The sequence below is a fragment of the Artibeus jamaicensis genome, unplaced genomic scaffold (assembly GCF_021234435.1).
Source record: "Artibeus jamaicensis isolate MK-2021 breed Jamaican fruit bat unplaced genomic scaffold, CSHL_Jam_final contig_797, whole genome shotgun sequence".
NCBI lineage: Eukaryota > Metazoa > Chordata > Mammalia > Chiroptera > Phyllostomidae > Artibeus > Artibeus jamaicensis.
Window position 1 is genome coordinate 19,331,288 of NW_026521977.1, and position 12,366 is coordinate 19,343,653.

Consider the following 12,366-nt stretch of genomic DNA (forward strand, 5'->3'; position numbering starts at 1 on the left):
TGTTCTTCCTCCTCCCAGTGTTTACTAGCTCTGGTATTAATTTTTAGTTCTACTGAGTAGCTTGCAACTTTCAACAATGCACTTAAACCTCTGCTTCTTGCTTCACAACTTCGGTCACTACCCACCCCCACCACCAGCTCAATCTAAGAAAAAGATATTAGCAATCCTACCCCTTCCCAATACCCACCTTCTATTACCTACACTTTTATTCTGCCAAATTTATTAACATGTACTGAATTCGGCGAACCAATGCAAATGCTCAGCAGACATTTATGTAGACATTTATGCAGTTCGGCGGGCAAGTCGGGGATAGACGTTCAGGGTTGGGAGTTGGCAGCTCACAAGCAGTTACTGTGAACCGCAACCGTGTGTGCGAGCAGGAGAGTTCACAGATGGGAGAGACACTGGGGGAATACCGGCATTTACTGCAGGCACGAGAAGAGCCACCAAAGGAGACAAAGACAGAACAAGGGTTGTTGGAGAGGAGAATCAGGACAGTGCTATAGAAGCCCAGGGCCAAATTTCAAGAGTGCGCGTTTCCCGAATACTCACTCTGATATCAGCCAGTATTTTTTGCAATGTCTTCTCCACAGAGGGTCATGACTTGATAGCTGGCTGAGTCTCCGACTGACATGGCAACAGCTGACATAACAGGAGTCACGGTTTGCATAAAAGAAAACAAGGACACAATGTAAAAATACAGATGGAAATATTCGCGTTAAGTTTTGTTCTACTCTTGCTTTTTTCTTAGTTTCCATTTTCTGCCCTATTTATAATTGCAAAATGTTATTTTCAAAATCTTTTTAATGTGTTAGCTGGTATAATTATCTTTGCATACTGAAATCTTAATATTTGAATTCACAAATAAGCCCCAAACCTGTAAAATTGTAATTTTCATATGAAGTCTATGAAACATGTAAACCACTGGAGTTAATTTCAAATCAAAGAGCCTTCCTATACTCCTTATTGTGACAATAATCATTTCTGCACACAGGAAGAAACCTTATTTAAGTATAAACGGTGTTTTGTTTTGCTTTTTAAGGTCTGTAAGACATTTGATACTAAATACACGAGACTTTTGTTTGCTTTGTTCTAATTTTTTGTAAAAGATATAAATATCGCAGCCCAAACTACTTTTAATTGCACCAACTACCGGAGAGCCCACCTATAACAAGTGTCAGTCATAACAATTCTTTTTCAGTCTCCATAGCTATTCGAGTTAGTATCAGCTGCTCAAAAACATAGAACGTTAGGAACAAGTAATTTTCTTATAACACAGAAATTTCTAATACAATAGTGCTCCTATCCTGTGAATCCTACACTACGTAGTTAATTTGTAGAAAGAATGAACAGAAGATTAAGAGAATGGATTTCTATCTTTCCAGAGAAGGAATCACAACGTACAGAAAGGAGATATTCAAACATCTCACTTGGGCAATGGCTGATCAATTAAGGGAATCATAAATCAGGTGGGATTTGTCAAGGCCACAAGTGGAGCATGTTAAAAACTTTTGTTCAGTTTTCAGACTTTACACAAAATCATCCTCATTCTTTTCTGCCAAGCTCATGAGATGCCCAAACTAACTAGAATCCCTCCGGTTTGGGAATTCAGAGCCCTCTTTCCTTGATCCTTCTCCCACCACTGTCCCAAGAGTTCAACAACATAAAAGAATCTCTGAAATAAGCACCAAAGGTGATTTTGATGCACAGCAAGCCTGAGAATTATGGTTCTAGAGATTCTGACTCAGGTGGCTTGGGGTGAGACCTTTAGCTCAGGGATGTATATAATTAAAAAGTGCCACACGTAATTCTGATACACAGTGAGGGTTAAGAATGATTGGTATACACAATAAATCACCCAGCAATGGAAAAGGAGATTTAAACTATGCAGCCCAAACACAATGACCTTAATGGATGAATCCAATCCAACCCAATCCAGTTTAGCGCTAAGCAATGAGCAGGACACTTGGCAAAGTTGGCTGTATAGGGCAGGAAAGAAGTTGCAGTACACCAGAAACTTTTCTGTGGATACAATTCAGTGGTGTTTGTGATGGTTAATTTTATGAGTCCACTTGCCCGGGGCCAAGGGAGACCCAGATAGCTGATTAAATGTTATTTCTCAGTGTGTCTGTGGGGATGTTTCTGGAAAAGATTAGCATTTGAATCGATAGACCAAGTAAGCCAGATGGCCCCTCCCAATGTGAGTGGACACCATCCATTCCACTGGGGGCCTGAAGAGAACAAGGCAGAAGACAGTTAGGTCTGCTCTCTGTCTGACTGCTTGAGCTGAGACAGGGATCTTCTTTGCCCTCCGTGTTCCTGATTCGCAGGCTTTCAGACCCAGACTGGAATCTACACCGTCAGTTCTCTAGCTCTCAGCTCTTGGAATTAGACCACCAACTTTCTTGGGTTTCCAGCTTGCAGAAGGCAGATGGTAGGACTTCTCAGACTCCATAATTCATGAGTCAATACCTTTTAATAAATCTCACACACACGCACGCACACACACACTCTTTTCTCTCAAGGACCCTGACCAGTATAGTATTTAACTCGGTTCACTTTTATAAATATTTATGGAGGGATCATGTCACATGTTTATAAAACTTTGACTACTACCTAAAGCATTTAAAATAAAATCTGGTCTCCCCACCTTGGCTCACAAGGTCCTGCAGGATCTCACCAGCCTCTTCTCAAGCCACTCTGCCTGAGAGTCACTCCCTACCTTCTGCCACACCATTCTTCTAGCTCCTCCGACAGGCCCTGCTACTGCCCAGTCAGCTTCTGAACACACTGCTCCCTCTGCTAGGACTGCTCTATGGTGTCCTTCATACATGGCAGCTCCTTCTGATTTGAACTGATTGGCTCTCCCCCTCATTCCTTAACTGAGCAACTGGTTTATTTCCTTCATAGTACATAGCATTTCTTGTATTATGTGCATGTTTGTTTTCCATCTTGCCCACTAGACTGTAAGCTTCATGAGAGGGGGCCTTGTCTGTCTTGTTCATTATTGCATCCAAAACATTTAACAGGCTGGCAAGCAGCGGGCGTCCAAAAACAATCTGTGAATAAATGATGACTACAAAGAGATACAAGCCAGTCTTCACATTTAAGAAGTGTGCAATCCATCTGGCGTGGCAAATAGAAAAAGACAATAGAGGGAGGAATCAGGTAAGGGGGTCTTAACGGAATTTCATCCTGCCGGGGTGAGAAGCATTCTGGGCAGGGTCAAGAGCTCAAGCCACAGAACAATAGAAACACAAGGGTGTAGTTTGTCAGCAAAAGCCTGATTTGGTTCGATTAGACAGTGCCAAATGATAAGAGCCTGAAATGCTTCTGGACATGAAGTTTATGAAGTCTGCAAACAAGAGGCATCATGTTTTTAAGGAGAATGACAGAAAGATCTATCTTACAAAGATTACCCGGGCACAGTGTGGTCCTGAGAATTTAAGGTTTGTGTTTGTGTTACATTTTTAAGAGGCTTTCGCAACAATATTTCAGAGGAGTACAGTCTGGAAGAGCCTTTCCCAAAGAAAAGACCAACTTTACCTCTCTGCTTTGGTACAAGCCTGAGTAGAGAAAAAATGTATTTTTAGGAAAAAATAAAAGTGTTACAGGTACTAATATAGAGAGTAGCCAGAAACTGGAGTTATCCCTCTGTTGCCACTTAGCTAGACTAACCAACAGGTACCAGTAATTCCAAAAAGACTGTACTTCTCAAAGGCTCCCTGATAACACAGGGCACAATCATCAAATGATTAGAATCCAATGGTTAACCCAAAACAAAAACAAAAACTCCAAGCAAACAAACAAATCTTGCCTACTTATCCTTAAGAGGGCCACTTCGTCCCCTCTTCACTAAGTGTGGCAGCACAAGAAAGACAGAGCCATGCCACCAGCTGTCAAGGGTATAAACAGCGCCATTCCTTCCAACATTCTAGACAGTCTCATGCTCTGAAGGAACCGGGCCTTTAACCACCCTGACCAGCAACCGGTGTTTATTTTTGGAACAGATGCTGGTAATCTGGGAAACCCAAATCGTATAGGAGAAGGCGGTCACCTGTATCGCACCAGCTTAAGTCAGTACCAAAACACGAATGCAACATGCAACCGTGAGGAGGAAGGCTGAAAGCAAAACAGTTTTCCAGCCTTAAAGTGTGCCCTGCAAGATATCATGATGCCTCAGAAGTCGCACCTGGGGGTCAGGGGGTCGCCTGGCTCCTTCTCTTCCGCTGCGCCCCACTTGCCTATTCTGGCGCTCCACTCCGTAGGCCCCGGGCCTAAGCAGACAAGAGCCCTTGGGCCAGAAAAGGGCTTTCCAAAGAGGCCAGGGCTGGGCCACTTCGGGCGGAGACCAGGGAGGGGGGCTGTTGGGGTGCGGGGATTGGCGGGAAGCAGTACCTCCCCTCCCGGAAATGAGCCTCTCCGAGGCCTGGGAGAGGGCTCCCATCGTTTCTCGGGCCTGGGCCCCGGTCAGAAGATCTCAAGGCCTTTACCGCTCCTGTCTCGCCCCGACCCCTGGGTGACTCTGCAGAAGGGAGGCCCTGATATCACCTTCTGGTTCACGCGAAGGTCCGGGTCCAGTCCGCGAGCCTGGCCTCCATCCCTCCTGCCTCACCATCTCCTCCCGCCCCCGGGACCCCACCCCTTGAAAGCGCGTAGTCCCATTACTTGATTAGGTCCCGGTAGTCCAAGAAGGATAAGATCAGGAGCAGGGGATCGGTGGGCAGCGATTCTAGGGTCAGAGGCGCAGACTCAGGGTCCATTGCCGCCATCTTGCCAGGCCCGGTGCAGGCCCCGCCCCCGCCGCCAGCACCCGAGCGGCTTCTTAGCGACTCGCACAGGTTTGTTATGTAACCGCTGAGGGTAAGCCCCACCCACAGGGCGGGCCTAGGGGGCGGCTCCTGGAAAAGGCTCCGCCCACCGCCCCGTGGCCTTGAGCTAGAGCGGTAGAAGCGGTCTGGTCTGCTTGTTGAATTCCCGCTCTGCCAGATGCACGAGCTCAGCTGGGTGCCCACGCGCAATACCGAAGATCGCTGGATCTCTCTCGTCCTGTTCCGGTCCCTAAGCTTGCCCACCCAGCCCAGGCACCCTTTCAGTCTTTGCTCCTAAATCTTCACCTTCCAGCCCCTCGTGAGAAATTTTAGACCGGGTATCCTCGGAGCCTGGCCCCAAATCTCTAGTTGAATCTTCTCTACTCTTGACCTCCAAATCCACTGCTTCTCTTCGTTTTCCTACCTAGAAACCCTTCAGGTTCCCTTTTCATGCTTGTCCCTTGCATACAGCTAGGTGGCTCTGAGCCACGTTGCACTAAGTAGGGGCAGAGCTGGGAATCAGCCACAGGCACCGGCTCTTCTGTCAAACTGGGGAAATGATTATGCTGGGCATAATTTTAACCCCAAGTAAAAAGGTATACAGGGACTGAATCTAAGTGTCAGCCACTGTCACTTGGTCGTCGTGGTTATTTTTCGACCTGTTGGGGCAATGTAAAGTCTATAGTGAATGAGTTTTTGTTTTTTTGCCAAGGTTTAATCTCGGAGAGTTAAGCACCCAGGTGTGAAGGGGTGAGCTGAATATCTCCTACCACACCACCCCGCAGGGGGGGGGGCGGTAAATGAGGCATGAGGATGGCCACTTTTCAGCTTCGTCAAGGTAGTATTAAAGTGGAAGTGGGAGAAGTGTCATGGATTGTGAACTAAAGAATACATTACTTATTTTACCTGGTTTCTTCTTCTTTGCTTTTTCAAAGGCAGTGTGGTGTAAGGAGCTTTGGGGACTCCATTCACATCTGTCATTTACCAGATGGTGGACTAGTTAAGAATGCCTAAATTCTATGAGCCTGTTTATTCATCTCTAAAAACCATTCTTCCCCCTAAGGTGGTTTATGGATGGTAATGAAACTAGATATTCAATAAACGTTAACTTTCCAAGCCCATACATCCATCCTGCTCTATGCTTTCCAAACTCTTCCTTATCCTGGAGAAAGTTTCCTCCCAATTATTTGTAAAAGTGAAATGATCCCCACCTCCAAAATGCTCTGCTCCATTTCCTCAGTTCACCACACCATTAATGCTTTATGATTTGGTCTAAGACTAATAACCCCTTCCACCTCCCTCCACAGGACAGTATTAACCATGTTTACTTTACGTATCTTACAATTTTGACATCCTAAAAGTCGAGCTGACTGGGATGAGACCGCCCTCCAGGGTTAGTTAATTCCTGAAGCTAGGAAGCAACCACCCCCTTTGCCTAATGCTTGCACACAAAGCTAATACTCCCCCTGCTCTCCATCATCCCAGGGACAGGCACCAGACAACTAGAGATTGCCCTGGCAGCCCAAAGCCGGCCATGCATTGTTGAAACTGGCAGATTCTAAGCTCTTTGCCCTGCCGTGCCCTGCCTTCCCAGTGGAACCCTCCCATAAAGGCTCCGGCCTAAATTTGCCCCTTGCTCCTGCTTCTGCCTCCTGATCAAAACTTAATGTTTCTACTGCAGCCCCACGTGGTGTGTTGTGCGCCTTCCTCAGAGAAATGTTAAGTGATGGACAGATCTTTCGATAGCCTGGGCTTTGCCATGTCATCACTCAGTCATCTCCATAAATTAAAACCCCATGGATACAAATGAGACACCCCCCAAAAAACCTAAAACAAAGCCCTCTGCTTACATCTCTGCACTCTAACTGTTTATGCGCATATTTAACACATTTATTGAACTGGATTTAGGTCATTTGTTCCCTGCTTATATTACTCACCAGACTAAACTCTCAGTATTTTTTTGTCCTCATAACCCCAGGGCCTAGCCTGGCATTCAACAAGCACGAAGTTGAAATTCAGGTTGAATGGATGAAGACGGAGAAGCACTTGCTCCTCATTCATGTTTGTCTCCACTTTTTCCTCAGATGGGCTATTTGTTTTAAATTCAAAAGCTGGTGAAAGGGTCAAGTCCCCTGCATTTGCTTCTGCTATCCTATTGCATTTTCCTTTCCTCTGGGCTTGGTCCAGTCATGGCCTAATGAGAAAACTGAAAGTGGGAAGTTACTCGACTGTCATGGTCAAGGTTAAGACGAGGCTAAAGAGGCACTTACTTGGGCACAAAATGTAAGGAGAGGGGCGTGCCAAAAAAAAAAAAAACCCTTTAACAATCAAGACAAATACTATTTTAACGCAATACGTTAAGAAATCAAAAGTAATGCTGAAAAAATTAATAATGAACAAAATATCAACATCCTAAATTAAAAAAAAACCCCAAAACCCAGTATCTCACGGTGCTGTACAAACCATATTGGAGCCTAAGGCCAACAGAAAAACCATGTACCTAAATACATGTTTTTATCTTTTTAAATGGTGATTCGCCCCCATCACCTGCCCCCCCCACACACACACAAGGCCAGAAGAGACGCTCAGGTAGAGGACTTGTTTCTTCCATGTGGCTGGACTCAGGGTTCCTGCCATCCTCCCCAGCCCCTCTTTCCTAGGCTGCCAGCCTCTGCTATGTCCCACCTTGGCAGGTGCCATCTGCTGCCAGCCCTCTCTGCTATAGCCCATGTCTTCCTGGGGAGGTGGTCTCAACCCAGCCTCCATTCTCCTTCCAAACACGGTAGGAAGCAGGTAGAGGAGGCTGGGGGAGTAATGAGGGTGGCAGGACCTAGGAAAGCCTTTCCTGGTCTGTGGTCTCCTATTAACAACCCCCTCCATTTGCCTAATAATGGTCGGAAAGGGGTAGGAAGAGGGAGCCAGGTCTTATCTGTTTGGGTCCTTTGGGCTGAGGTTGAGGGCAAGGGCACCAGAGTCTGTGTGCCTGGGAGGGAGGTACAGTCCCTCCAAGTCTGCTAATTGTTTTGGAAGCTAGTCTCTAAGGGACATAGAACGATTTAATTGAAATAGTATTTGCTTGTCATTATTATTCTTATGGTAGATCAGAAAGCACAAGGTTTGGAGAGTTGTTATGTGGCATTTTTTTTTAACTTTCTTTTTCTTTCCCAAAGATTTTATTTATTTATCTTTAGAGGGGAAGGGAAGGAGAGAGAGAAACATCAATGTATGGTTGCCTCTCGTGCGTCCCCTGCTGGGAACTGGCCCGCAACCCAGGCATGTGCCCTGACTGGGAATCAAATCGTGATCCTTTGGTTTGCAGGTCCGCGCTCAATCCACTGAGCTATGCCAGCCAGGGCTTTTATGTGGCATTTTAAAACAAAAGGTTTCACTGTTCTCTCAGGAATAGAGATGAATGATGCCTAAGAGATAAATATACTTACTTGTTCTCTTTAAAGCCCAGTGTCACCTGGGAATGTGGTGAGCAGCCCTTGGCACACAGTGCCCTGTCTCTAAGCCATCATATCGTACCTTCATGGGCTTTGAGGTTGCCATCAGCTATTGCGGTAAATCCCTCAGACATTTATTCATATCTTATCCCGTGCAAGGCCTGCGCTAGGGGCTGGAAGGAATCAAGGTGAACATAGGGTAGCTTCTGCTTTGAAACAGTTACTCTTTAGAAGGTGAGGGATACAACTGCGAACCGTTCAGGGGACAGACAAATCCATGTGGCCCTCAAGTCTCATTTTCATGATATAGCAACTCGCTGCCTTGGCACATCTGAGTTTGCTGGGAGGCAGGATAGGCAGGCAACACATACTGAGCTCCGGAGGCTCCTGCAGACTGGTGATTTCGCCGTGCCCCGCCCCCTTAGCCAGGCCCCGCCCCCTGTGTGAAGGCTGTCACTTAGGGGCCCTCTCTGCTGAGCTCTTTCTGGGATGTGTCCAGTCTCTTGCCCAGCCTCTCAGTGGGAGGACAGGAGCTGGAGCTGTGAGCAGGGAAGGGGAGTGAGGTAGGGGAGAGGGGTTCTGTGCACTCTCCTCCTTCTCTGCTTGTATCAGGCCCCCCCCCCCATCCTGACCCCAACATTTTGTATTTATACTGAATGGCAGTGCTGGTGGTAGGTGCAGGAAGGTCACATTCCACTTTGTCTTATACTGTCTTTGGCAGTGGCCTTGCCCAGTTGGGACTCCAGGGGCAGGAGACATTCTTGGGAGATTCTCAGGGGAGTCCTGTCAGGTCACAGGTGGGCCCGGGCTAGACAAGGCAAGTCCTGGTCGTGCTGCAGCAGCCTGGGCATCTGGGAGCCCTGGAGATGAGGGGCTGGCACAGCTGGGGGACTGCCAGAAAGCAACTTCCCCAGAGAAGTGCGTCACCCAGAAGGAGGCTGACCTCTGCAGGGCCCAGGAAAATCCAGGGGGAATGCTTCTAATTTATGGCTGAAAGCAGGGAGAAGAAAATTATAGGGATGTGTGAAGATTAGGGGCTGTCAAAGCAGCACAGAATGGCAGCCGGGCTGCTGGGTTGATGCAAAAATCTGCGATGGATTTAGCTGTTCCTGTGGAGCAAACCCACAGACAAACCCATGGCTGATGAGAAGCCGGGAACAGATAGGAGATTTAAAGGTACAGTTCCTAGTCATTAAAACTAGGTTCTGGGATGTGGTCCCCTGCTTCTCCCTTAGATGAGACTTATAATATCCCCTAATTTGCTAACCACATGTCTGTTGTTTTGTTTGGAACCTGCTTCTTGTTTTCTTGCAGTCTATATAACTGACATGAACCTTCTGGACTCATGGAGAGCAGGCCTGCCAATTGGACACATTTAAAGCATTGGTGACTTCTAAAATGATAATGCAATGATGCCCAAATTGCAGCATGGAAACAATGTCTCCTACCAAGGGCAGAGAAAACTGCAGTGCTCTCATGCAAAACATCATGCAGGCCAGGGCGCCATCCACCAGTTCGTCAGCCTGCGGGGCCAGGGAAGCCCTAGTGTCTGGAGCCTTACGGTGTCCTTTTGAGGACTGAACTAGTCAGTTTGCACACTGTTTTTCCTGCAGTATGTGACAGACACCACAACCATGGCTGAACTAGTGACATTCGGTATGCAGGGTGGGTCAATGCTATTTTGGGGGGTGGGGGGTGGGAATCCTCTCCAGGAGGAAGGGAAAGGTCAGTCAGTGCCCTAGGCTCTGCCCTGTGCCCCAGGAGGCTATGAGCTGTGTCTCCTGGCTTCCAGATGGGCTCAGCCCATGGAAAGCCATTGTAGGAGTTTGGGGAAGGCGGAGCAAAGAGAAAATAGCATCTAGTCACCACCAGCTGGGGGTTCGACTGTGGCTGTTTCTCTTCGGGATCCGTTGCTGTCGGCACCCTCTTCCAGACCTTCGGCTGGTCCAGCTCAGGTGACGCACCTCCCTCTCACTGCCCTTTAACGTGGGACGCGGCTCCCCTCTGGTGCTAATCCCTGGGCACCTCACCATGCTTGTGGGGTCCCTCCTGGGGCTCGCAGCTCTGTAAGTAATCTCCTCACTGAATCCTGTTCAGGTGCGTCCCTTTGGAAGTCTCGTCTGCCCCTTAGAGGACCCTGATTGGTGTCATTTGCCTTCATCTCCCCAGGCCCACGGGGCTGTCACAGTCTCCCCAGGAGGACATCACCTCTGAGGGAACTAATGCCAGCATAGTGAGAACTGCTTCATGGGGACAGACCTGCCACTAGATTCATGACATGAGCACCAAGGGTGGTGCATGACTCTCACTGGGACCCGTCCGGGAAAAGCTGGCCACGGGTCCATAGGTGGGTGATGGGCTTGGGAGTTTTGGGAGGTGACAGGTGTGCTTCTCACCTTGACTGTGGTCATGGCATTGTGAGAGTAGGTATCTGGCCAAACTCCTCGAAATGTGTGCATTAAATACGTGTCATTTTTGTATACCTATTAGGTCTCAATAAAGCTGCACAAGGCAAAAGAAGCAATGACGCTGCCATTCGCGTGACCTTCCGGGGGTTTCCTGTGCAGCCACCAGCTAGTGATAGGAATGGAGGCCCAAACTTTGCCCTAATTTGGAGACAACCTTCTTCAGACATAGGAATTTTCCTATCAGCTTTACACTCCTGGAACCCACCCACCCCCACCCCCATCTGCGTCAGACCCATGGAGTTACAGACGTACAGACATCAGCGTTCACTCTCGAGGCAGATTCAAGACTTTGGAAATGAGATTCTGATTTCTTGTCAGCCAAGCCTGTAAGGACTGCCCTCTGTTGCCAAGCCTGAAACCAGCCCGTTCTGGGAAAGAGAATGTCACTGAAAGGAGAATGGCACCTGACACTCCGACCTTGCATCGGGTCCTGAGCCGTCTGAACAGAAACACGCAGCACGTGTTCCCGAGATAGGGGAATGTACCTCCGGCCAAGCCCTGAGCCTGGCCCCTGACACCTTAGCCAGCTCCGGGAGCAGACCCACGGACTGTTAGACCTCAGCTCACTCATGAAACAGCTTGCTTCCATGATGTCCCACGTGGACCTCCGAATCCCACGGAGGTCATAGCCACAAACTGCTGGGACCCACAGCACTAGACATGCTAAACAACTGGCTAAACTTCAAGTGTTATTTTTTGTTGTTGCTGTTGTTGTTAATTTTTAAATTTTATTTTATTTTATTTTATTTTATTTTCCGACACAAGTTCATTCAACACAAAATAATTCCTCTGACTTCACTGAGGTGCTGGATCACGTCCACAACCAAATCTGCCTCTAAACTGGAATTCAGTTGCTGACCCAGCCTGGGGCCTCAGCTTCCTTGTCGGCACCAGGGGACTCACGGTCTGTCTGTGGGTGTCTGTCAGCTTCCCCTCCTGTAAGTCTTGCAACTTGCTCACCCTCCAGACCCTTGGGCCTTGGCTCAAAGTGGCAGGCACATCTCTGGGGGCAGGTGGAGGTAATCGCGGACATACTGGGCGCCCTCATTGGTAAGGTACCAGTAGAAGTGTCTCCAGGTAAACTATTCCTTCACAGAGCCTGCCTCCTGGTTTGAGGCCGCATGGCCTTCATGATGGTAAGGTTATGCACGTTCTCGTGCTGGCTCAGGGTGTCTAGGCATGTGCGCATTTTTCTTGGCCACCATCACTTCCTCCTTAAAAAGGAGTTCAAAAATGGCAATCCGGTTCTTCCTGGGCATCAACATTGCAACAACTGCTATGTCTGGGGTGGGAGCTGGAAAGGTTAAAATTTATTTGAGAGAGCGAAGATGAGAAAGAGAGAAACATGGATTTCTTTTTGCACTGATTTATTCACTAGACATGCTAAATGATTGGCTAAACTTCAGGTGTTTGATTTTAGAGAGAGAGGGAAAGAGAGACAGATAGATTTGTCATTCCATTTCCTTATTCACTCATTGGTTGATTCTTGTGTGTGCCCTGAGCTGGGAATTAAACCCACAACCTTGGTGCATCGGGTGACGTTCTCACCAGGCTGCCCGGCCAGGCCAGGTCTTATTCTCGGCTGTAGGGCAGAGGGCTCCAAGATTGATACAAACAAACCTTTATACAGTTAGGGTCACC

General features: G+C 47.8%; 1 protein-coding gene and 1 pseudogene across 1 annotated transcript in view; both read right to left on the minus strand.

The window, feature by feature from the left end:
- The window catches only part of FBXO3 (F-box protein 3), a 35,448-nt gene extending 30,623 nt beyond the window's left edge, over nucleotides 1-4,825 (minus strand). Inside the window, exons 1-2 of the mRNA XM_037128241.2 lie at nucleotides 4,669-4,825; nucleotides 553-642 (exon numbers count right to left, since the gene is read on the minus strand). Coding sequence (XP_036984136.2) covers nucleotides 553-642; nucleotides 4,669-4,772 — 194 coding nt within the window. The 5' untranslated portion in view covers nucleotides 4,773-4,825. The remainder of the gene's footprint in view (nucleotides 1-552; nucleotides 643-4,668) is intronic.
- A 6,695-nt stretch (nucleotides 4,826-11,520) lies between these two features.
- LOC119036444 (40S ribosomal protein S10-like) lies at nucleotides 11,521-11,990 on the minus strand (annotated as a pseudogene).
- Nucleotides 11,991-12,366: the final 376 nt, after the last annotated feature.